The sequence below is a fragment of the Loxodonta africana genome, chromosome 11 (assembly GCF_030014295.1).
Source record: "Loxodonta africana isolate mLoxAfr1 chromosome 11, mLoxAfr1.hap2, whole genome shotgun sequence".
In the NCBI taxonomy this organism is placed as follows: Eukaryota; Metazoa; Chordata; class Mammalia; order Proboscidea; family Elephantidae; genus Loxodonta; species Loxodonta africana.
In genome coordinates, this window is record NC_087352.1 from 76,585,955 (window position 1) to 76,612,850 (window position 26,896).

The window sequence follows — 26,896 nt, forward strand, 5'->3', positions numbered from 1 at the left end:
TTGCAAATGATCTCTGACTCAGTAAAAAATTATATACAACTTAGGCAACTTTATGTGCTTTTGCTATACATTCTGTTTTGTAAGTTTATGTTCTTGTGTTGTTTGGATCTTACCTTAATGGAAATAAGATATCGTAAAGATGAGAAGAAATAAAAATTCTGATTAAAAATTGGCAGCAAATAATTTTTGATCTCTTTAATACTAGCAGTAACTTATTATGATAGGCCATAGAAACTAGAAAGAATGCTTTTTTCAGTATTGTAAAAGCTGCCACTAAGAGTGCATTATAGTTAAAAATATTTCTTGGTAAAATGTTGACTTACGTATTTTAAGAATGTTTGGAGTATTATCCATGAGGATGGTGCTCCATTAAAAAACCATCCGTATGAGAACAAAAGGTCAACAATTACCCTACAGCAAAGATGAGAAGGTAAGGGGACAGGGAAACTAGACTGCTGGAAGCAGAACAGCCAGACACAATTAAAGAGAGCATTGATGCACTGTGAAAAATATAACTATTGTCACTGAACAATCCGTGTAGAAATTGTCAAATAGGAACCTCATTTGCTGTGTAAACTTTCACCAAAAATAAAATATTATTAAAAAAAAAACTTAGAGAAGAATTTAAATAAGAAACTTTCTACTATATATTGTTAACCTTATTTAAAAATGTAAATTTCATGTTGTTGGTTAATTGATACTAATTTTGATAGCAATGTCTGAATATTGTTCTTACTGGAATATTCTAATTTAGTGCATTTAAATCCTGAATGACCGTTGTATCTCTTTGACAGAGTGAAGCAGGTGTTAAGGAATTTCATATCGTACAAGTGTCAAGTAGTAGCAAACACTGGAAGTTACAGAGATCTGTAAATCTTTCTGAAAACAAAGGTGTGTGCCTTTTTTTCCTCTTCGTAATAAATTCTGACACTTTTGCTGTTGATTTTTCATAGTAGTACCAGAATATCATAAGATTATTGGTGTATTTGTTATAATTAACTTTTTAAAGACTTAAATTATGCTTTCCTTAGCTTATGTGACTAAATCAAATTACCTACCCTTATCCTCTCCTGTCTTTTTATTCTCTTTCACCACACCTTCTCTACTTGCATTTTCTTCTTTTTCTTTTTAGTTGTAAAATCAGTGCCTGAGTACATGCTCACTGTCAAAAATTAAAACAGTATAGGTATAGAGTAGAATTTGGAAGTTTCTCTTTGTTTCCTTCACCATTGGTAGATACCATTTACCAGCTGGTTTTTCTATATATTCCCATATCTGTATGACATTCAGGCAACCATTTACTGAGTGCTTATTATCCGCTACACATTGTGTTAAATGCTCCATTGACATTCTCACATTCAATTATAGTGTACACTAAGAGGTAAGTACAATTAGTGTTCTTATTTTACAGATGAGGAGTCTGAAGTTAGAGGATTTAAGTACTTGCTGACAGTTACACAGCTCTTTATTAGCAGAGTCAGGATTCAAACACAATTCCAGTCTTTCTCTGCATGCACATATAAACCCATATGTTCAAGTACACATTCTTAAGCACACTCTCATACAGATATAAGCTGGTGACTCATCAGGCAGACTCTTTTATATACAACACTGTGATCATTGTGTGTACATCCTTGTGTACCTCTGTGCACTTAAACAAGTATTTCTACAGGATAAATATACCTGGATTTGGTCAAGAAATATGCACACTTTAAACTTGTGATACATATTGATGAATTGTTTTCCAGAGCATTTCTATTAATTTATCATCCCTTCAGTGATATATGAGCATGCCTAGTGCTTTTAAGAGTGGGGTAAAACTGGCAAAATGGTATTTTTTCTTACTGGAATAGAATTGTATGTTTCAAAAGTTATAAAAATGTTTAAACCCTTAGCTTCACGTTAATCCTTATTTTTAAGATTTATACAAAGGAATTCAAACCGTGGGAAAATCCATGTAGCCAGAGAAACTTATTGCAAGATTATGTTTAATAGGGAAAAATTCAGTGTAGTTTCAGTATAAATTATACCACAACTCAGATTATTTTGCAGTCATTAAAATATGTTAGCATTTAAAAGTACCTGTGATAGTGGGAGGAAATCCTGGTGGCGTAGTGGTTAAGTGCTACAGCTGCTAACCAAAAGGTTGGCAGTTCAGATCCACCAGGCGCTCCTTGGAAACTCCGTGGGGCAGCTCTGTCCTGTCCTTTCAGGTCGCTTTGAGTCAGAATGGACTCGATGGCAACAGACAAGGGCAAGGTGATAGTGCGAAAACGCACCATAGCAAAATATATGCTATATATATAGTATTGATATAAATTATACATGTGAAAGAGAATGAAGAAATGAAAGTGGTGGGATTGTAGACTCCCCATCACCAAGGTGTGACCTTTGAAACTTTCTGTGTCTCTAATGTCATATACACACACATATCAACATGTATTTTGAGAAAATTGGTTGTTAACTCTTTTTAAGAGCTCAGTGAAGATTCACTTCATTGAGATAAAAACAAAGACCATTTTTCATTAATATTATTTATAGATTATGAATTATCCAGTTTGACTAAAGAACTCTGAATAATGAATTAGGTTTTACTCTGCCATAAGTTGAAAAAGATCTTTGAAATTGTTTTTTCTTTTTAGATGCCAAACTTGCCAGTAGGGAGAAGGGAAAGTTTTGCTTCAAGGCAGTAAGATGTAAGGAAAAAGAAGGTAAATTCATTTTGCTTTCATACTTTCTTAAATGGTCCTTTTATATTTCATGCCAATGATATGATTAGTTTGTTTTCCCCTGTTTTTTAGCTGCTACACAGTCCTCAGAAAAATATACCTTTGCAGATATCATCTTTGGAAATGAACAGGTATGCAAATAAGCACAATAGTGTTTGATTTAAAAAGTCACAGTTCCGGGATATCTGGCTGTTTGGACAAAGCCGTTGCTTCAGTAATCCCCAGGCTCTTTGGAGGATGAACATCTGAACTTCGTTCAGTTTTGCAACCTGCCTTTACTCCCCAAAACAAACCAAAAATCTGTATAAACCATACCATTTTAATTAGTTATTTCAAATTAACTTTGTTTTGAGAATATTTTATATCACTTGAAACAAGTATAGTCCTTGGGGTTAAAAAAGAAACAGGATTATATGAAGGAGTCTGTTTATCAGGGAACGTGGTCACAGTGGAACATATAGGTGATAATCTCCTGGATTTTGACATATCCTGTGATTCTGAAACCAAGATAAAATGCTAGATACATAAGACTCAGTTGTGATTTTAAATGTGCTGTTGTCTAGGGCAGAATCACCGAGAACAGTGGTTTTCAAGCTTTATAAAATAGAGTATGTATGCATCACCTGGGGGTCTGCAAATTCTGATTCAGCAGGACTAGTGGGACCTACTGGGAGGACCTGAGATTCTAAATTGCTCTAAGCTCCTAGGTGATGTTGAGGCTGTCAGTCTGCGGACACTATTTTTGAGTATCAAGGGCCTAGAAGATTTTGTAAAAAATGTAAGTTTTGCCTTGCCCCCCTAGAGCTCTGGTTCATTATTTCCTGGGTAGAGCCTAGGAATATGCATTTTCAGCCCTGCAGATAATCTGAAGAGGTGATCTGGGGACATGCCTTAAGAAGCTTTGGACTGAGGGGTGTAAAATTGCATATAACTGTGTGCTGTTACTAGCATTATTTCTTTTTTGTGCTCTTCTTGGTAATTCCAAACATCCTTACGCTTTAGTACTTATACCATTTACCTTCATCTGACTCACTCTTTGTAACTGTCTTTTGACCATTTTAGGAAGGAGCTATTTAGAAATATCTCAAGCCACCAAGAGCCCAGTAATTCTAAAGCGTGTATTAACTTTTGGAGAGATACTATGCTTCCTGAATGGTTAAATTTAGCTTTCAGCTTTTTTTTTTTTTAACCAGGTTGAGAAGATTTCAGTTGTTTTGTTCATTTTTTTTTTTTTAATTTTAGAAACATCAGTAGCATCCTTAAATTACATTAAGGTTGCAATTAATTATATTTGTTGCTAAGTAATTCTGTATAAGTGCACTGAAAAGGCAGATGCAAAGACATTTTCCCTTTTGATGAATTTAGTTGAGTAAGTAGGATTTACCAGGTACTATATGAGAAATTTTCTCTATATATGAGAAATTCTCTCTATATGAGAAAACTATAGGAACAATGTTTTACTAGTAAAAGTTCATTCCTAAGGGGAAATATGTGTATTGATTAATGTTTAATAATTAACTCTAAGGTTAACATGCATGTAATACAGCCTATAATGCAGTAAACCATAAGGGTAGAGGTTTTATTAGGAAGCACAGTGTTTCATTAATTACGGGAAATTCCCTGAGTCCGCTTACAATTCTTTTCTCATGCTTTCTCCCTTCAAATATAAAGATCAAGTTAATGCCAACGACCATTTGAATTTTTTTCCATTGGATAGTGCCTAATGTTCTAAGTATTTGAATGAGAAATACTTCAATTACCTTAATAGTTAAAAAAAAAAAAAAAATCCTTGCTTTTCAATACCTTATTTATTTACTTAGAGATTATTCATCCTCCGTGGATGCTTGGAAGGTCAAAGCTAGTATCACCAGAGTATAGTTTAATTATTTTGAGGTGATAGCTTCAACGTTCAGGATAATTTGTACCAATTTTTTTTTAGGTGTTTAAGTCTTAAAAGTGGCTTCCCTGTGTTCAGCCAAATTGATGGTGCTGACAGAAGATTATTGAATAAGCCTTTTTAGTATATAAAAGTTACAGAAATTTAAGTTTTGGCAGGGTATATTTAATTAAAACTAAATATAAGTGATATAAATATAATTTTTAAAAATACTGTGTTTTTGGTGAAAATTAACACAAGTAATTAATTAGATTCTCATTTAACAATTTCTGTACATTACTGTTCAGTGACATTAGTTACATTTTTCATGATGTATCAGCGTTCTCATTATTCCCATTCTGGTTGTTCCATTTCCATTAATCTAGCTTCCCTGTCCCCTGCTGCCTTTTCATCTTGATACAAATGTAATTTTTGACAAGGTATGTGTATATATATGTGTTTTTTTAATCTAAAATATTTATGTAGACATGATTTTCTTTTAACAGATAGTAAGCTCAGCAAGCCCGTGTGCAGACTTCTTCTATCGAAGTTTATCCTCTGAGCTGAGAAAACCGCAGGCCCAGCCTTCTGTGCACGCAGAAAAGCAGCCGTTAGAGGATGCAGTGAGATTGATTCAAAAGTGCAGTGAGGTGGATTTGAATATTGTTGTATTATGGAAGGTATGTGTTACTAAAATATTTTAGCAAGCCTTGTTTATAGATACTTGTCTTAGGCTGAAGGACAAATGTAAGCTGCTGTTTATACTTCGTTTTCTGCTTAAATATTCCAGTTTCAATTATAGGGTTGCTGTGAGTTGGAATCGATTCGACAGCAACAGATTCTGTTTTTTTGTTTCTTTAAATAACTTTTTTTAGTGGTTCTATAATGACTTTTTTTTTTTTTGCTGAAAGAAAAAATTCATTAAAATCAAGTGATTTTCTTGCATGTGTTACTGTTACTTATGTATTTTACTGATAATAATATTCAGTGTTTTATTATGGCCATTTTCAAATACTCTACAGAAAGAAAATTAACACATGAACCCATAAAAACCAAACCCACTGCCATCGAGTCGGTTCCAATTCATAGCGACCCTATAGGACAGAGTAGAACTGCCCCGTGGAGTTTCCAAGGAGTGCCTGATGGATTCGAACTGCCAACCTCTAGGTTAGCAGCCATAGTACTTAACCACTATGCCACCAGGGTTTCCACGTGAACCCATAGGTACCTATTAATCAGTAGCCATTAATTTGCGTGCTATTCTTATTTCATCTCTTTTTATTTCTACTTCCCTTTATTTATTTTTTTTGCTGTAGTATATTAAAAACAAACAGACAGAAACAACTAGACACAGTATTTTATCTGTAAATGCTTTTGTATGTACATTTAACAGTTGAGGACTTTTTCGTTTAATATAACCCCACACACAATATCACTGTCTTGCTCAACCAAATTAACTATAACCCCATATTGGTTATTTAATTGTTGGTCTGTGTTCAGTATTTCCAGATTATTTGAAAATATTTAACTTAAAAAAAATCAAATCCATATAAGATTCATGCGTGGCATTTGATTGGTACCTCTTTAGTCTCTCTTAACCTGTAACAATTTTCCTTCTTAAAATATTTATTTGTTGAAAAAACTAGGTCAGTCATTTTTCTGCAGAATTCCCCACATTCTTCATTTGTTTGATTTTGTATCCTTATGGCATTAGTTAACTTTTCTTCAGCTCCTATACTGATAGTTAGATTGAGAAACTTAATCGGACTTGTGTTTAGTCATCCGCATGTCCTAGTTAATGCTGTGTACTTGGAGCTGCGTCACCTCAGGAAGAACAGAATGTCTGGTGGTCCCATCTTCGTGACCATTGATTGGTGAGGTCAGGCGATGACAGACATATCCATCTTATTATATATATTCCCTATGAATCTTTCATGTAATGACTTTGACAGCCATTTATGATCATTGTCTAGATTTATTATTAAGGGTTGCAAAACGATGATTATCTAATTCTGTATTTCTTCTGTATTTATTAGTTGTAATTCTTTTGTAAAGAAGCACTATTTGATTACCCTCAAATATAACCTATACAGGAAATACAATGTAAATGCTCAACTCTTTTTCCTTTATTTATCAAATCCTCAAATAATGGGTTGGTGCCCTAGCAACATGCCAAGGTGATCATTGAGGATTTTTTTTTATTTGCATCATTATGAATTCATGGATTTTTATATATTTGATGTTTCAGTTCATTGCAGTCACTATTTGATGATAAAATTAATATTTTGCCACTGGGAGCCCTTTAGATTACCTCCTGTATCCTTTTGATGTGACTTCATTAGTTTTCACTAGTTTCTTTGCTCTGAGGTGGAACAAACTTGAAAGCAGCTATTACACTTGTTGTTGTCGTTAGGTGCCGTCGAGTCGGTTCCAACTCGTAGCGACCCCCATGCACAACAGAACGAAACACTGCCAGGTCCTGCGCCATTCTTAGAATTGTTGTTATGCTTCAGCTCATTGTTGCAGCCACTGAGTCAATCTACCTCATTGAGGGTCTTCCTCTTTTCCGCTGACCCTGTACTCTGCCAAGCATGATGTCCTCCTCCAGGGACTGATCCCTCCTGACATGACCAAAGTATGTAAGACGCAGTCTCACCATCCTTGCCTCTAAGGAGCATGCTGGCCACACTTCTTCCAAGACAGATGTGTTCGTTCTTTTGGCTGTCCATGGTATATTCAATATTCTTTGCCAACACCACAATTCAAAGGTGTCAACTCTTCTTAGGTCTTCCTTATTCATTGTTCAGCTTTCACATGCATATGATGCGATTGAAAATACCATGGCTTGGGTCAGGCACACTGTAGTCTTCAGGGTGACGTCTTTGATCTTCAACACTTTGAGGAGGTACTTTGCAGTAGATTTGCCCAATGCAGTGCGGCTTTTGATTTCTTAGACTCCTGCTTCCATGGGTGTTGATTGTGGACCCAAGTAAAATGAAATCCTTGACAACTTCAGTCTTTTCTCCGTTTATTATGATGTTGCTCATTGGTCCAGTTGTGAGGATTTTTGTTTTCTTTATGTTGAGGTGTAATACATACTGAAGGCTGTGGTCTTTGATCTGCTATTACATTAGTATTCCTCATTCCTTTTGGTGGGATTTACTTCTGGATGCTGGGAGTACTCATTGATACTGGTTTGTCCTTCTATACTTTTTAAAAGGACAGAGCTAGAGATAGTATTAAAAAAAACCAAACCAAACCCACTGCCATCGAGTCGATTTTGACTCATAGCTACCCTTTAGGACAGGATGGAACTGCCCCATAGAGTTTCCAAGGAGCACCTGGCAGATTTGAACTGCCGACCTCTTGGTTAGCAGTCGTAGCACTTAACCACTATGCCACCAGGGTTTCCCCAAGGATAGCATAGGTTTTAGAAAAAGAAAGAATAAATTGAGAGTTATTAAGCATATTTCCAGAATGAATCCTAGATTAAGCTTATTTCCAATTCACATTGAAGAATATAAGGTTTTTACTTAATATTTTTACTTCTTAATTTTTCATACTCTAGAAATTCTTGTTCCTATTAACTTTAACATGATCACTTATTTGCTTCATTCTCCAGAGTATCTGTAGAGTGAACTTACAAAGCCAGGTATGTTAGAGAGATCTAGTCTCATTATTGTCTCTTCCCCTGCTGTTCTCAAGAACATAGGTAAACATTTTTTGGTTTTGGTTTATCCTTTCTTACTTTTGAAAATATGAGCAAATATATGTATATATCTTACACAGAATATAGCATGTTATATCCCTTTTCCTGCGCCTTTGCATTTTTACTCAGTATATCCTAGAGATGACTCTTTGATCCTCCTTATTACAGCTATTTAGTGGTGCAGTGGTTAAGCACTCAGCTGCAAACTGAAAGGTTGGTGGTTTGAACCTACCAGCCACTCTGTGGGAAGAAGATGTGGCGGTCTGCTCTGAGAAAGAGTTACAGCCTTGGAAACCCTGTGGGGCAGTTCTACTCTGTCCTGTCGTGTTGCTGTGAGTCAGAATCGACTTGACAGCAGTGGGTTTGGTTTGATTTGGTATTCTATGAAATTTATTCATGGACATTTTGGTTCTTTCTAATGCTTTGCTATTAGAAATAGCACTGCCTTGTACATAATGCATTTTTTTACTTGACTAGGTATTGTTAGTATAGATTCTTAGAAATGGAATTGCTGGGTCAAAGGGTAAATGCATAAGCAATTTTGCTAGCTATTCCCCTCTAAAGAGGTTGTTCCATTTTGAATTTCTTCAATCATCTGTGAGTACATGTTTTCCTCATTGGTAGAGTATGTTTTCACACTTTGTATTTTGCTTATTTGATACATGAGAAATGGATTTCATTGTGATTTTAATTTGTATTCTCTTATTAGGAGTAGGCCAGGCATCTTTTCATATGTTTAAGGGCCATTTCCTTTTTTTTCCTCTGTGAACTGTTCATGTTTTGCCCATTTTTCTATCACATCGATTGTCTTTTTGGAAGTTGTTTTTATAAAAGGATACTAGTCTTTGGTGATATAAATTACAAACATTTTCCCAATTTCTGTTTACTTTGATTGCATGCGTGTATGTGTATTGTGGGGGTTAACTTTATTATTCTTTTCCTTTATTGTTTTTGGGTCATTGTAGGAAAACTTTCCTCACTCCCATGTTGTAAAGGAATTCAACCTTGTTTTTTTCTAGTATTTGTAGTTATTTCTTCTCTTCCATCTCCTCCTTGTCCTCGTTTTGTTTTTGTCTTCTTTTTTACATTTAAATATCTGACCCGTTTGAATTTATGCAGTGTGAAAAATTGATCCAGTTTTTCTCATTTACTATATGGTTATCCAGTTTTTCTAACACAACTCAATTGAGATACTTTCATTTTTACATCCTAATTTTTCATGTGTGCTTAGATCCACTTCTGGATTTCTGCTGTGTTCCATGGGTGTGAAAATTCCTATGCCAGTTCCACACTATTTAATTGTAAAGGGAAAGCAAGGATTTTTGTCATTTTGCTCACTACTGTATCCCCAGCAATTAAAACCAGCTACCTTACCTACTGTAGCCACTCAGTGAATACTGGTTGAGTGAATAAATGGGATTGTTTAGGCATTAGTTTTCCCTAAAGTCAGACTGAACTATATAATACAGAGGAATTTTTTATATTTTTAAAATTTTGTATAATCTGCGTGTATCACCTATTAAAAAAAAATTGCCTCTTAATATAAACCAACCATCATTAAAAGTATAGTAGAACCTTGGCGTTTATAGTTGTCACTGCACAAGTTCATGCTGTGTAATAATTTGTAATATTTCTGAAATGAGTTTTTGAATAATATATGCTGTTCTGTACTCATTGTTATATCCATAGTAACCTTGATTGAAAAAAATGCCCCTGAACAAAAGCCCTAGTAATATTACTCAGCACATGAAGAAAATGATCCAAAATTATGATGATTCTTGTCTAGAAAATGGAAGTTTGAATAGAATAGAGAATGGAATATTAAATATGGTAGTGGCTGGTATCTATGGTAAGTTTATCATTTACTCAGTTGAGAAAGCACTTGGTAGATTTTCTTCAGTGGTGGCTCTAGGTAATGTAAAAATGACCTGTTTAGTTAAAGGAAACTTGAAAAATCTTAAAAATGTGAGTAGGATGGACAAAGAAGCATAGGACTCTTGAATAAAATCAATTCAGGAGGAAACTAAAAACTTGCACAAACATTTTTTTCATTTTATTCAATATTATCTTTTTTATTTTTTAGATGAAGATTTACAGAGCAAACTAGCTTCTCATTAAACAATAAATATACATATTGTTTTGTGACACTGGTTGCCAACCTATAACATGTCAACACTCTTCCCTTCTTGACCTTAGGTTCCCCATCATCAGCTTTCCTGTCCTTTCCTGCCCTCTTGTCCTTGCCCCTGTTTAGTCTCATTTTGTTTTTCGGGCCTGTCTAATCTTTGGCTGAAGGGTGAACCTCAGGAGTTGCACAAACATTTGTGTGAAAAAGACAGGTGGACAAGGTTCATAGTGCAATTTGATCATAGTGCAACCTGAATCAAGAATAAAAATTGTTCTGAGAATTTAAGCTTTTGTACTTGCGTAATGTGACAATAACAGTACGTTGTAGCCATTTACAGATTATGTTTTCTCCAGGACAGAAGCAGTTCAAGAGGGAGAAGAAAAGAGTTATATGCTGGAACAAGTGTTTTAATATAGATGAAATCAGCTCACTGTATTGGAAGAAAAAGCCATTTTAAGGCATACTTATATTTATGGTCTGCAAGAATGTCGCATTTTCACTTATAGGGTTTATGATTATACTCACTGGCTTTGCTCTACGATATGATTAAACTCTTGAGCATTTCAGAAGCAAGAATGTAAGAATAAGAGCCTTTTGCTTGTATATTGTCCAATAAAAAAAAATTCGTGTTATAGTATAGTTCTTTTGAACAGGTTTCTTAAGAGTTCTAGGGAAAATTGGAAAGGATTTCCAAGTATGTCTCTCATATATCCAGGCTAACTGGATATTTTGTTGAGGCAAAAGAGATAGTTTCCTTTTTTTTGATTGAACAAATAAATAAAAGGAGAAAGGCTGACATAACCATGAGTGCGATAGTTGTCAGGTATTACCCATAATATTTCTGCCTTCCATGAGATACTGGGTTGGTTACTTTTGTGGTTACCACCACAAAGGGTAACATTTTTGTGCTTTGTATTTTACAGGCGTACGTTGTGGAAGACAGTAAACAGCTTATTTTGGAAGGTCAGCATCATGTTATTCTTCGCACTATAGGAAAAGAAGCCTTTTCATATCCTCAGAAACAGGTAATAGCGTAGTTCATAGCTTGTTTTTGAGTTTTCCTGCGAGCTTGTGGGCTTTTTGATTTGTTTGGCTTTTATGTTTTTGGACGGGTCTGGTTTATGCAGGCATTGTGTTGGAATTTGGAGGGGGCGCAGTTGATAGCAGAAAACTGATTAAAATTAGAAATGAATGTAAATCGATTTTAAAATGCTTTAGCATCTTTATAAGAGTGCTAAGATGCATTTATAATCTTGGGATTACCTTAGATATGTTCTACATTGAATCTACAATTCAAAGCTATAAAAGGAATTGATTTGCTTAAGAGGAGGGGAAGCAGATTCTCTGTATTTTCTTATTTGTAATAGGGTCACACCATTGCAGCACTCCAAGGGGCATATTGTAAAATGTGAATGGTGGCCTCTGGAGTTGGGCAGCAGCTGGTAATAATATACTTTCTTATTTTTCCTAAAGTACTATTTAATCTTACCAAGAAAATTCTTAAATATGAACGAAACTTAAGCACATTTAGGCCAGTGATTCACACAGTGACTGTGCATTGTGTTAATGTTGTTGTTAGCTGCCAGAGTCGGCCCCTGACTTGCAGTGACCCCATGTACATTCCCATGGTGGTTGTGGATCTGATCCATGTGATCCATAGGGTTTTCATTGGCTTATTTTCAGAAGTATGTCGCTAGGCCTTTTCTTCCTAGACTGTCTTACTCAGGAAGGAAGCTGTGCTGTAATCTGTTCGGCATCATAGCAACGTGCAAGCCACCAGTGACAGGCAGGTGGTAGCAGCACATGAGGTGCATTGGCCAGGAATTGGACTTGATAATAGATCTTAATTTTCAGGCTTCTTTCCATTATTTTTGACAACTTTTTATTTTGAGATAATTTTCAAACTTAAAGTTGCAAGAGTAGTATAAAGAACTCCTTACACCTTTCACTCGGGTTCACTGGTCGTTAACGTTTTGCCACCTTTGCCTTATCGTTCTTTCTGTGTTTCTATATGTATTAATTTATTTTTCTTAATCATTTTCAAATAATTACTTTCGTCCACGTCATGCATTGCATTTGGTTGTCATGTTTCTTTAGCCTTGTTTAATCAAGGACAGTTTCCCAGCTTTTCTTTGTCACTTATGACATTGACGTTTTTGAAGCGCATGAATCATTTACTCGTCTCATGTTTCCTCATTATTAATTCAGATTATACATTTTTGGTAGAAATACTATATAAATGATGTTACATCATACTCAGCATATTACATCAGAAGGCATATGATACTAATTTGTCCTGTTATCAATGATGGATCATGTGATTAAGGTGATGTCTGTCAGGTTTCTCCACAGTAAAGTTACATAATAAGTAAATTGTGGGGATCTAATTTGGGACTACGTAAATGTCTGGTTTCTCATCAAACTTACATCCAATAATTTATCACCACTGATGATTCTACAACTCAATTTTTACTTTGATGGTTAATTACACAATGGTAATCAGATCTATTTATTGCTTATTTTTAAAAAATGTTGCTTTTTCCTCTTTGCTTAATATAAAAAATTCTGAGCTTTATTTCAAAATTTCATGAACTTTTGAAAATTTGAGACATCTCAAACAATGGCAAGGCAGCATTTAGAAAATTAAATAAAGTAATTTATATAAAATTTACTCCATGGTTATGTTCGCATTTTATATACTATGTATGGCATTACATTTGTATTTGTATATCACTTTTAAAACATGTATTCTCTGCTTCGAAGGCCATCGTAGTAGGGGCGGGGGTTTGGGGACCGTGGCGTCAGGGAACATCTAAGTCAATTGGCATAATAAAATCTATTAAGAAAACATTCTGCATCCCACTTTGGAGAGCGGCATCTAGGGTCTTAAACGCTAGCAAGCGGCCATCTAAGATGCATCAATTGGTCTCAATCCACCTGGACCAAAGGTGAATGAAGAACACCAAGGATACAAGGTAATTATGAGCCCAAGAGACAGAAAGGGCCACATAAACCAGAGACTACATCAGCCTGAGACCAGAAGAACTAGGTGGTGCCTGGCTATAACCGATGACCGCCCTGACAGGGAACACAACAGAGAACCCCTGAGGGAGCAGGAGAGCAGTGGGATGTAGACCCCAAATTCTCATAAAAAGACCAGACTTAATGGTCTGACTGAGACTAAAAAGACCCTTATGGTCATGGCTCCCAGACCTTCTGTTATCCCAGGACAGGAACCATTCCCAAAGCCAAGTCTTCAGACAGGAATTGGACTGGACAATGGGATAGAAAAAGATGCTGGTGAAGAATGAGCTTCTTGGATCAAGTAGACACTTGAGACTACGTTGGCATCTCCTGTTTGGAGGGGAGATGAGAGGGCAGAGGGAGTCAGAAGCTGGCAGAGTGGACACGAAAAGAGAGAGTGGAGGGAAGGAGTGGGCTGTCTCATTAAGGGGAGAGCAATTAGGAGTATATAGCAAAGCATATATAAATTTTTATATGAGAGACTGACTTGATTTGTAAACTTTCACAATAAATTTTTTTTAAAAAAGTATTCTCTTTATATGATTAACTAAATTTGGGAGATAACGGGCAATTTCATCATACTGTAAGTGATGGATTTGAAGCACAAAGACTTTCCAGGTTGATGTCCTAGTGTAAATTACTTAAATTATGAGCCTTGCATTACTACTGACTTGTAAAAGAGGGATAATAGTATTTTACACTTTGCTTCTCTTGTGGAATTGTTACAAAGAGAATTCAATACTTATTGTGAGACTACTGTATAAGTTGTCACAAATTGTAAAAATACTTGTTAGTCTGAAGCTGGGTGAGAGAGCAAAACTCTTATATTTTCTCAGTAAATTTTTTTCTTCAGGTTTTTGGTGTCCTTTTATGGTTCACATATTTTCTGCTGACAGGTAGTATATAGAAATTTATTCAGCATTATTTAGAAGTCTCAAATAGCTTGTTTTCTGTGATGATTAGAATATTTAAACAGTAATATATTTTTGAACTTTTTATTAAAGTGTAGCATAAATACAGAAAAATGTGTACTCATTGAATTTTCACAAATTGAACAACACTCCAGTATAACCAGCACCCAGAAGTAGAACATAACCATCCTCTTAAAAGTTGTGCTCCTGCTTACAGTACTTCTAATCACAAAGCTACACCCTCCAGGGTCAACTTCTAGTCATTTGTCTCTAACTTATAACATGATGTGAATAAAAAGCTAAACTGCTTTTTAAAAATTTATATACATTGATTATAGATCTAGTAAACTGAAACCCTTGACGACAGTTTGTTTTCTTTATGTTGAGGTGTAATCCATACTGAAGGCTGTAGTTCTTGATCTTCATCAGTGTTTTAATTTTTCTTTGCTTTCAGCAAGCAAGGTTGTGTGATGTGCATATTGAGGTTATTAATGAGTCTTCCTTCAATCCCGATGCCCTGTTTTTCCTCATATAGGCCAGCTTCTTGAATAATTTGCTCAGCATACAGATTAAGTATGGTGAAAGGATACAACTCTGATGCACACCTTTCTTGACTTTAAACCATGTATATCCCTTTGTTCTGTTCAGATAACTTGGTCTCCCAGGCAGTTACATCCCCATTGTGGAGGGTATTAGAGCCTGATACCATTAAATGTTTATGTTATCTGATTAATCCAAAACTATTTTCGGACACTGTGGTTTCTTGAGCAGCCTACCAACAGAAAGATAATACATACTGATCAGGCTGTTGGAAAGCTATGTTTATCATTATATACTGTTACATGGACAGTCTGGCTTTGTACATTAATCTGAAGGAACTGTGTTATAGTGATTTAGTAACTGAACTCTGAGAAATTAATGAGATTGATTACCCGAGTCTGTAAGTCTGAGTGACAGATCCTAGACAAGGGTGAAATCACCAAAGTAAGTTATATTTTGAGACCTCCTGCAAGGCAGGCAACTAGTCCACCCAATTTTGGCATACACTAACATTGCTTATGTACCAAGAGCACACTGCTCCTGTATTTGAATCTCTAATTGACCATGTTTAATGTCTGAAATATTTTATGCAAATGAATTTTTCTTACGTTCAGTTATAGAAGACTCTCATTTACCTGGTCCTAGGAAGTGAACTCTTTTTACTTGTGTTTCATTTGTCCTTGTTTTACCAGTACCACTAGGATGCTACTCAAATATATTATGGTTAATTTGTTGCTTTGTCAGTAGAATTAATCTGGAATCTTTCACCATTGGAACCAATGGCACAGTTATTCTATTTCCAGCAAATTTAGCTCTTGCTTTTGCAGTTGTATAGATCAGGGGTCAGCAAATTTTACTGTAACAAGTCAGATAGTAAATATTTTAGGTTTTGTGGGCTAGACGGTCTCTGCCAGAATTACTCAACTTTGCCACTGGGTTTAAAAGTATTTATATAGTATATAAACATATGGATGTGGCTATGTTTCAATAAATATTTACAAAAACAGAGGGCAGGCTAAATTTGGCCCATGGGCTGTAGCTTGTGAATCTCTGGGCTCGATCAAACTACATGGTTAGCAGGAAATTAAAAATCAGAATTCTCCTGGATGGTGAAGGAGAATGGAAGAAGAATAACCGAGAAAGAAAATAATGATAGTAGAAATGGGTCATTATTCTCTGTTTCCATTTAGATGATAATATTTTTTGAAATGTTTACAATGTGCCTGACACTATATTAAGACTTTTGTATGCATGTTAACTTTTGACTAGTATAGTTGAAACACTATAAAATATAGCAATCTATTTTTAAAATGAAATTTTAAGGCAGCTTTAGATCTTAACTATTAAAACAGGCTCTATACAATTGAATGTCTGTACCTTAAGTCCTAAACAATTTTAGCAGATGAGAACCTCACAACCTTTAGAAAGTATTATTATTATGACCCCCTTTTTACATATGGAGAAATTAAGTCTCTATGAAATAACTTATCCACTTTAACAGGACTAATAAATGAAGGTTCTAGAATTCAGGTTTGACTACAGCACATAATAAATGGGGAATGAATAAATGATTCCAGATCTTGATTTTTTTCATCCCAGATTACTTCGCAAATGCTATGAGCTGTTATTTTAAATTACACCAAAAAAAGTACTTTTCTTGCTTTACATTTATCTCAACTGGTTTTAATGTCTTTTGTTTGTATATGCCATACTTTTTTCTTTTAACAAGGCAGTGATTTCATTGTCATAAATTTTTCTTTTCTTTTCTCAGGAACCACCAGAAATGGAACTACTAAAATTTGTCAGGCCAGAAAACACTACAGTTTCTTCAAGACCATCAGTAGAGCAGCTGTCTAGTCTCATTAAAACAAGTCTTCACTATCCAGAATCATTTAATCACCCATTTCATCTAAAAAGGTTTGAGATTTATTTGTAAAAACTTCCTACAATACCACACACATTTCTTTAGTTTTGCAATGACATTAACCCAAATATTGAAGAAGAAATTTAAAATAATAGAGTGATAGGAATTACTCTTAAGTAATTTACCTCTACTACAGTTGCTTTATGTTGCAACTGTGGTTTAAGATGGATATTGCCTTAGCCACCACTGAGTTGCCTAAAGTTTCCCTTTGAGGAGCAGTTTATTGTTAAGTCAAAAACAGGAGGGAAGTATATCATTTTTGTTTTAGACACAGAAATTAAACCTAAGACATGGCTACAATATGGATTCATTCAACAGCTCAAATTTAGGCAACATCGTTTACTTAAGATTTATTAAGTGCTAGGAGAGTGATATCTTGGTAAATAGCTTCAATGTATAAACTTAAAGTTCTGAAAATAAAAGGTCCTAAATCACATAAGGGTTCAAAAAGTTTCAGCTTTGCAGAAATGAGATGAAGAGAAGCCTCTTAGAGCTATAAATTTGGGAATCGCCAAGCTGTAAGTGATAATTGAAGGTATGAATTCTTGTAAAATTACCCTAGATGGGTCTGGGGTCAGGGTAGGATAGAACAAAGAGAGAATAGTAACCTGCAGAGCAATGACATCTGAGAAATGAGCTAAGGAAAAAGGAGCCCATGAAGACTGAGAAGGAGCAGTCAAAAAATTAGGAAGAAAAGACCAATAAATGGTAAGTGGTATCTCAAAGGTTGAGTGAGAACAGTTTAAGGAGAGAGAAGTACATAACAGTTTAAAAGGCTGCAGAAACGTCAAGTACTAAGTGGACAGAAAACTTGTTTTTTGGGTCCGACAATAAAGTCATTCATGGTTTTACAGAAAAATGTCACTCTATAGTGAAGGTGAAAGCATGGTATGGCAGATTGAGGAGAGAAGATATGTACCAAAGAACAGAAGATAGGATTAGCTTTGGACTGAAGAAGGTACCTCCTTGCTATTGAAACAGGGAAACAAGAAAGTAGTGAGAAATTTTTAAGAAATATACACATCAAGAAGAGTCTCTGTATTTGGGGGGGTTGTGTAGGAGCATGGTTAACTGCTGAAAGTAATCTAGGAGATAAGAGAATAAAAGTAGAGAATTAAAAAAAAAAAAAGAAATGTTAGGATAACTACTCAGAGGATGAGAAGAAGCTGGCTAAAGACTCACAAAGTGCTGGGCAAAATTAAGACTTCAGCAGAGACTTAAGATAAACAATATTTTAAAAGTAACTTAACCCTTTTCCTTGTGAAATATAACTCACACAAAAGTGCTCAAAAACAAAAATGTATGGCCACAATTTTTCACAAAGCTAACACCCAAATAATTACCTCTATTCAAGAAATAGCGTATTGCTAGTGTTTCAGAAGCCCCCTTGTACTCCCTCATAGTCACTACCCTCGTTATACTTTTTCTAATTAGGTATGCCTCTCCAAATTTTATATTTTGTGTATTTTTTAAACTTTATTATGTAAGTGGAATTATATAGAGTATATTCTTCTTCTCTCCAGCTTTCATTCAATATTGAGTTTTCTGTTGCATGAAACTGTAGAATTAGTTTTCATTGTCATATGAATATATACAAAAATACCAGAATTCTTTTATCTATTGAATTATTTTCAGTTTTGAACTATTTGAATTCTGCTGCTGTGAATATTTTTGTATGCACCCCTTGGTGCATGTGTGCTTGCCTTTTTTTTTTTGCTTATTTACCTAGGGGTAAGTAAGCAAAACGACTTTACCAATTTGCACATCCCACCAGTAATATGGGATGCAACACTGGAAGCGCTCACTTGTCTATGCCAGGAAATTTGGAAGACTGCTACCTGACCACCCCACTGGAAGAGATCCATATATGTGCTCATTCCAAAGAAAAGTGATCCAATGGAATGTGGAAATTACTGAACAGTATCATTAATATCACATGCAAGTAAAATTTTGCTGAAGATAATCGAAAAATGAGTGCAGCAATACATTGACAAGGAGCTGCCAGAAACTCAAGCCGGACTCAGAAGAGGATGTGGAACAAGGGATACCATTGCTGATGTCAGATGGATCTTGGCTGAAAGCAGAGAATACGAGAAAGATGTTCATCTATGTTTCATTGACTACGCAAAGGCGTTCGACTGTGTTGATCATAATAAATTATGGGTAATGTCTCAAAGAATGGAATTCTAGAATACTTAATTGTGCTCATGTGAAACTGTATGTAGACCAAGAGGCAGTTGTTCGAACAGAATAAGGAAATACTGCATGGTTTAAAATCAGGAAAAGCGTATGTCAGGGTTGTATCATTTCACCGTGCTTATTCAGTCTGCAAATAATCTGAGAAGCTGGACTACATGAAGAAGAATGCATCATCAGGATTGGAGGAAGACTAATTAATCTGCAATATGCAGATGACACAGTCTTGCCTGCTGAAAATGAAGAAGACTTGAAGCACTTACTAATGAAGAACAAAGACCACAGCATTCAGTGTGGATTACACCTCAACAGAAAACAAAAATCCTCACAACTGAACCAATAAGCAACATCATGGTAAACGGAGAAAAGATCGAAGTTCTCTAGGATTTCATGTTCCTTGGAGCCACAGTCATTGCCCATGGAAGCAACAGCCAAAGTATTGTCAAAAAAAAAAAAGTCAAAGTATTGGGCAAATCTGCTGCAAAGGACCTCTGTAAAGTGTTAAAAAGCAAAGATGGACAATGAATAAGGAAGGCTGAAGAAGAATTGATGCATTTGAATTATGGTGTGTGTGTATATATATATATATATTTTTTTTTTTAATGATTAAGCTCAAATAAGAAGGCAATAACTTTCTGAGACTTCTACCCTGATATCTATGTATTACAAATCTCTCTACTCTAGCTGGTGGAAATCTGAACCACCACCAGCCCAGCTTGGACTCCCAACAGTTTTTCAGTTTATTAACATCTACTGGTTCTTGGTAGTGAAATGGGAAGTAGATTTTTGTATTCAGATTTAACTGCTGTGTGTCAGCCACTGACCTAGGCATTTTTTCATTCAATTATCTCTTACATGTTTTTTTAAATCATGAATGTTCTCACAATATATCTTTGTAATTAGCATTTTTAGTTGATAGTCCAATAAGAAAATTAGTGATGCTGGATTCCTGACTCTGATGGCCAACCTCTCCCCGTTTCCTGATGGTATTCCTTGGACAGGGTCAGACATTGAGAAAATATTGATATATGACTTGTTTCTGCTTATCTATTCCCTCATTCCTAAATGTTATTTAAGGGCCGTGCTGCCTGGAGGAGCACACTGCCACCTCCAAGGACCACTTCAGAAGACCTAACCAAATCGAAGAACTATTTTTACCATAAAAAAAAAAAACTCAAAAGGCCAGAATGTCTTCCTAATAAGATAGGATTTTGTGGCTCTTAACCTCAGAATTTCATGATGCTCTATCCGTTTTGTAGCACAGGCAACTGCTTCTGGTTTTGACTTTGTGGGCCACTTTCCCCCAGTCTGTTTATTCTTTTAAAAAATTTTTTTTTTATTATTATTATACTTTAGATAAAATTTTACAGACCAAACTAGCTTCTCATTGAACAGTTAATATACACAGTGTTTTGTGACATTGGTTACCAACCCCACAACATGTCCACACTCTCCCTTCTCAACCTTGGGTTCCATATTACCAGCTTTCCTGTCCCCTCCTGCCTTCTAGTCCCTGCCCCTGGGCTGGTGCGGCCCTTTAATCTTGTTTTGTTTTATGGGCCTGTCTAATCTTTGACTGGAGGATGAACCTCAGGATTGGCTTCATTACTGAGCCAGAAGGGTGTCGGGGACCATACTCTTGGGGTTTCTCCAGTCTCTGTCAGGCCAGTAAGTCTGGTCTTTTTTTGTGAGTTAGAATTTCGTTCACCATTTTTCTCCAGCTCTGTCTGGGACCGTCTATTGTGATCCCTGTCAGAGCAATCAGTGGTGGCAGCCGGGCACTATCTAGTTGTACTGGACTCAGTCTGGTGGAGGCTCTGGTGGTTGTGATGCATTGGTCCTTTGGACTAATGTTTCTCTTGTGTCTTTGGTTTTCTTTATTCTCCGTTGCTCCCGACGGAATAAAACCAGTGGAGTATCTTAGATGGCTGCTCACAAGCCTTTAAGACCCCAGGTGCTACTAACTGAAGTAGAATGTAGAACATTTTCTTTGTAAACTGTGTTATGCCAGTTGAGCTAGATGTTCCCCAAGACCTTGGTACCCATAGCCCTCAGCCCAGTAATTCGGTCCCTCAGGGAGTTTGGATGTGTCTTGGGAGTTTCTAAGACCTTGGCCGTGGACAAGTTGTGCTGGCTTCCTCAGTATTATGTATTGTCTTAACCTTCACCCAAGTTGCCATTTATCTATTTAGTGTTCTTCTGTCCCTACCCCTCTCCTCCCTCGTAACCATCAAAGATTGTTTTTTTTTGTGTGTAAACCTTTTCATGAGTTTTCACAGTACTTGTCTCATACAATATTTGCCCTTTTGTGATTGACTTATTTTGCTCAGCATAATGCCCTCCAGATTCATCCATGTTTTGAGATGCTTCACAGATTCATCATTGTTCTTTATCGTAGCATACTACTCCATTGTGTGTATGTACCATAGTTTGTTTATCCATTCTTCTGTTGGTGGGCATTTAGGTTGTTTCTATCTTTTTTGACTTATGGCATTGGTGAAGAATATTGAATATACCATGGGTTGCCAGAAGAATAAATGAATCCGTCTTGGAAGAAGTACAGCCAGAACGCTCCTTAGAAGGAAGGATGGTGAGACTTTGTCTCACGTACCCTTGGATGGGTTATCGGGAAGGACCAGTCTCTGGAGAAGGATATCATGCTTGGTAAAGTAGAGGGTCAGTGAAAAAGAGGAAAACCATCAGGATGGATTGACACAGTGGCTGCAACAATGGGCTCAAACATACATAGTGTCTTAGTTATTCTAGTGCTGCTATAAGAAACACCACAAATGCATGGCTTCACCAAATCGAAGTTTATTTTTTCATAGTCTAGCAGGTTAGAAGACCAAATTCAGGGTGTCATCTCCAGGGGAAGGCTTCCTGTCTTTGTTGGTCTGGAGTAAGGTCCTTGCCCTCAGTCTTCCTCTGGACTGGGAGCTTCTCAGCGTAGGGACCCTGGCACTACTTTCTTGATGGTATGAGGTCCCACTCTTCTCTGCTCACTTCTCTCTTTTATATCTCAAAAGAGACTGACTTAAAACACAACCTAATGTAGTAGATTGAGTCCTGCCTCATTAACATAACTGCCTCTAATAATACCTCATTAACATCATAAAGGTAGGATTCACAACACACAGGAAAATCACATCAGATGACAAAATGGTGGACAGTCACACAATACTAAGAATTATGGCCTAACCAAGTTGACACACCTTTTTGGGAGACACAGTTCAATACATAACCCATAGCAATGGTTGTGAGGGTGGTGCTGGACTGGGCGGTGTTTTGTTCTTTTATACATAGGGTCACTATGAGTCAGAATTGACTCAACGGCACTGAACAAGAGCAACCACCAACAGTGTATGAGAATTTCCTCTGCTCTAACTTTTTACTACCACCTCCTATTATTAGAGTTTTTAAAATTTAGCTATTTAAGTTACTATTTAAATACTTTTGGTCTTAAATCTTTGTCAAGGTCTTATGTTGTGCAGTACTCATTCTGTGTGTCTTTGACACTGATGCGTACTTGGATCACATGGAGGAATTTAAGAAATGCACATGCTTTAGTCCTACCCCCAGAGATTCCGATTTGATTGGCCTGTGGTGGGGGCTGGGCATCGGGTTTTCTAAAGCTCTCCAAGTGATTTCTAATATGCAGCCAAAGTTGAGGGGGGGGAAAAAAAACTTTTATACCTTATCCCTGTTAAACCACTTTGTCTTCACATACTTCCATGCAAGTTTTTATCCCATGGTGTTTCATTTTAACCCACTGTTCTACTTTGTCCCTATTTACCAAACCTGTCTTGAATAGCTTAGATTCCATGGTGTTTTTTTTTTTTTTTTTTACTTGTGCTTTAAGTGAAAGTTAACAAATCAAGTCTGTCTCTCATATAAAAATATATATACACCTTGCTATGTACTCCTAGTTGCTCTCCCTCTAATGACACAGCACACTTCTCTCCACCCTGTGTTCCCCGTGTCCCTTCAGCCAACTCCTTTCCCCCTCTGCCTTCTCATCTCGCCTCCAGACAGGAGCTGCCCACATAGTCTCATGTGTCTACTTGAACCAAGAAGCTTACTCCTCACCAGTATCATTTTCTGTCTTATAGTCCAGTCCAATCCCTATCTGAAGAGTTGGCTTTGGGAATGGTTCCAGTTTTAGGCTAACAGAAGATCCAGGGACCATGACCTCTAGGGTCCTTCTAGTCTCAGACCATTATCCATGGTGTTCTTTTTAACCTCAGTGGTTTTCAGCCTTGGCTGTACATTGAGGCTGGAATATTCAGGAGTTCTCCACATGATTCTGTTCGGGCTGAAAAACAGCATGGAGCCTAGGCAGTTCGGGGAAGTATGTAAAGCAGGACAGATTCAGTAGAACTAAAGATTTGATAGAACTAAAGTAGACCAGTGGGTTAAAATGAAGCATCACAGAATGAAAACAATGCCAAATAATTGGAGTTTGAGGATAGGTGAATAATTGTCAGCACTTTGGTCTCTTTAAGGTACTGCATGTGGCTTCATAGGTTAGCGTTTAAAAAGGACTGTTGTGTAAAGTTGCCTGGTAAAGTAGAGGGTGAATGAAAAAGAGGAAGACCCTCAACAAAATGGATTGACACAGTGGCTACAACAGTGGGCTCAAGCATAACAACGATTGTGAGGATGGCACAGGACTGGGCAGTGTTTCGTTCCGTTGTGCATAGGGTTGCTATGAGTCGGAACCGACTCCATGGCACCTAACAACAACAACAACACTGTGTAAAGCAGTGGTTTTCAAAATGTCATCCCAGACAAGCAGGATCAGCATCATTTGGAAACTGACTAGAAATGCAAATTCTTGAGTGCTACTCCGCACCTGGGTGCAGTGGTTAAGATCTCAGCTGCTAACCAAAAGGTCGGCAGTTTGAATCCACTAGCTGCTCGTTGGAAACCCTGTGGGGCAGTTCTACTCTCTCCTAGGGTCACCGTGAGTCAGAATCTGCTTGACAGCAACGGGTTTGGGTTTTTTGGTTGTCATTGTTACTCTATACCTACTGAATCAGAAACTCTCAAGTGGGGCCCAACAGTCTGTTTTAACCCTTTGGCGACTCAGTTATTTCATGCTTTGAATTTTTTTGTTGGTACTGTGTGTTTTCATTAATGGAAGCATTCTGAATCATTAATATGCCTGAATTTTTTATAGTATTTTTTTTTTCCTTGCACCATCCCATAAGCCTACCCTAAAAAGTACCACTAATTATACCCCCAGAGTTCCTACCAGTGTCTCTTGGTACATTATGTGTAACAAATAAAAATTTGCAGAATCTAAATTTTTCCTACCAGATATTCAGACACCTCATGCAATACCCTGTGAAAATTGTAATTTGCAGCATATGCCCGTTTCTTTGGTTTCAAACAGTCATAAAGGCCCGTCTTGCGGCAGCACACACTGTCAATGATACCGCAGCTTCCCAGTAAACCCCAGGGGCTGAAAACAGCAGTCCATAGTCACTGTATGTACTGCCAAGCACGAAAGGATGAACAGACCTCCCAAGTGACTCTGATGTACCCTCAAGTGTGAGGGACAGAGTGTGAAGAATGGATTGCAGAAGGACGCTAAATAAGAGACTTGCCGTAAACCAGAGACATGAGGACTCAGATTTATAAGGAAAATGAAGATAAAGCAGTCAGATTCCAGAGATGTGCAGGAAAGAGAATTGACAGGAGTTTGTGAATAACAACATACAACTGGGAATGGGGCTAGTGAAATCAGAGGAGGAGTCAGCGTGTTGCCTAAGGTCTGGCTGGGGTAGATGGTGGGGCTTTTCCCTGACAGTGAGTGCAGGAAGAGGAGAAATGAAGATAATGAGTTCAGTTTTGGATCAGGAGACATCCAGATGCCCACATTTCTCGTTTTACTCAGAGGATGTAAAATTTCTGAAAGCATAAAATGTATTATCTGAGCAGATTTTAAAATAGTTCTTTTGTGTGAGCTTATAAGGTTACTTTTTTCTTTTTCTTTGTGTTTATAAAGTAAAATGTAAATAATAATATGTAACCAGGCTTCCTTTGTGCGTAGGTTATATTCATTTATTATGTTCCTGATTTGAAATCTATACCAGTCTTTTCACAAATCCTCTGCTAGCACTGTCTTTTCTTTCTACTATGCTTTAGTAAGTTATTGATTATATAGTGATACAGAGAACTAGGTTACTTGAACAAATGTGTCCGCTTGAAAGTGCTTTCCTCCTAACTTGTATAGAAATAATTCTTATGCAAAACGTCATGGCTTTATGCAGATTGGGTAGAAAAACAAATGTCTAGGCCAGGTTCTTAAATAAGGTAATTTTCAGTAAACCTAAAGAGGACAGGATTGTTTGCATTTTAATGATTTATTTATTTATTGTCTTTCTTAGTTGAAATTATTTTTGTTCTTCATTTGGGTAAAGAACTACCTTGAAAAACTTCAGTTGTATTGAAAGATTAACTATTACAAATGGAAATAAATGGTTGTGTGTGTGTATTCTGGTATTTAGTATTCAGGCATTGTGTTAATATGTTTTACACAAATAATTTGTCTTGAGTGATGTTGGAATTCAGTTTTTTCTCTTTAGTTGTTTTTAAGGAGCTTATCCTGTGTTAGGTATTCTTACACGTTAATTTCAAGAAAGTTCTGTATTTAAGAAAAAAATCCACAGCCAACCTTTGTTTATTTTTCTTCCATAGCCTTTGTTTAGTACCAGTCACCCTTTTACTTTCCAATTGTTCTAAAACTGATGTGGATGTAATAGTTGATCTTCGGCATAAAACAACCAGGTAAAGATTTATCTAGTGCAAAATTATGTTTTAGTTTAAGGTTTAAAATGATCTGAGAGAATTTAATATTTTGAAATTATGCAAATAATTACCTACCATGGATAGAGGAAGTTTGCTTGGACTTGCTCCTATTCTTTGTTTGGTGTTACGTAAGACCATAGAGGATTGTCCTGACATACAATAGTGACAAAATGGAAAGAAATTTTCAGAAGCAGCAAATGATTTTTGCCAGAAGCAGAATACTTCATGAAAGTGTGTTGGTGATAAAGAACTCTAATCAAAAATCAGCAAGTTTGTGCTAGTAGCTTATTAAAGGTTTTTGTGTGTGTGTGTGTGTGTGTGGTTATAAAATACTTTTAAAAAGTCCAGGCCCACATTCCCATATCTGATACTTTTAGAGCCAGATGCTTTTTGCAATTCAGAATTTTTTTTGCATTTTAGGAAAGTAATATGAAGTACATACTGAATACTGTATAACACCATAGACTATGGGGCAGCTCCCAGAAATGCAGCACATTGTGTGTACAATTATGTGTACCATGAATTAATTTACTGATGTCTTTTCGGTGGGCACTGGATTATTTTCTATTTTTTAATATTATAAACAGTACAGAGACATAAGCATTCTTGTATATACATTTGTTTTTATGCACGTATGACCGAGTGGTTAGAAACTCAGATTTGAAGTCCAGTTCTGTCATTTACTAGCTATCGGAAACCCTGGTGGCATAGTGGTTAAAGTGCTACGGCTGCTAACCAAAGGGTTGGCAGTTCAAATCCACGAGGCGCTCCTTGGAAACTCTGTGGAGCAGTTCTGCTCAGCCCTATAGGGTCACTATGAGTCGGAATCGACTCGACGGCAATGGGTTTGTTTTTTGGTGAGCATTAAATGAGATAATCCACTCAGCCTTGTACCTAGAAAATGGTAGTTGTTAATAAATGTTAGCTATTATAATTTTTTATTATATAATAGTAATAACTATTGTCATTATTAATAAACAGTTGGCTTCATAAAATAATTTCTAGAAATAAAATTGCTAGATTAAAGGGATATGATAAGACTTTGG

The 26,896-nt window shown here is 36.3% G+C and overlaps 2 protein-coding genes across 10 annotated transcripts in view; both read left to right on the forward strand.

The window, feature by feature from the left end:
* B4GALT6 (beta-1,4-galactosyltransferase 6) overlaps positions 1 to 26,896 on the forward strand; it is a 347,211-nt gene that overhangs the window by 83,415 nt on the left and 236,900 nt on the right. The gene's annotated exons all lie outside the window — the stretch shown is intronic.
* The window catches only part of TRAPPC8 (trafficking protein particle complex subunit 8), a 113,455-nt gene that overhangs the window by 80,328 nt on the left and 6,231 nt on the right, over positions 1 to 26,896 (forward strand). For all 9 annotated transcript variants that reach the window (XM_010586788.3, XM_023543904.2, XM_003406339.4 and 6 more), the window contains 7 exons: positions 795 to 891; positions 2,643 to 2,711; positions 2,802 to 2,860; positions 5,112 to 5,285; positions 11,366 to 11,467; positions 16,689 to 16,834; positions 25,740 to 25,829. In XM_010586788.3, the coding sequence (XP_010585090.2) occupies positions 795 to 891; positions 2,643 to 2,711; positions 2,802 to 2,860; positions 5,112 to 5,285; positions 11,366 to 11,467; positions 16,689 to 16,834; positions 25,740 to 25,829 (737 nt within the window). The remainder of the gene's footprint in view (positions 1 to 794; positions 892 to 2,642; positions 2,712 to 2,801; positions 2,861 to 5,111; positions 5,286 to 11,365; positions 11,468 to 16,688; positions 16,835 to 25,739; positions 25,830 to 26,896) is intronic.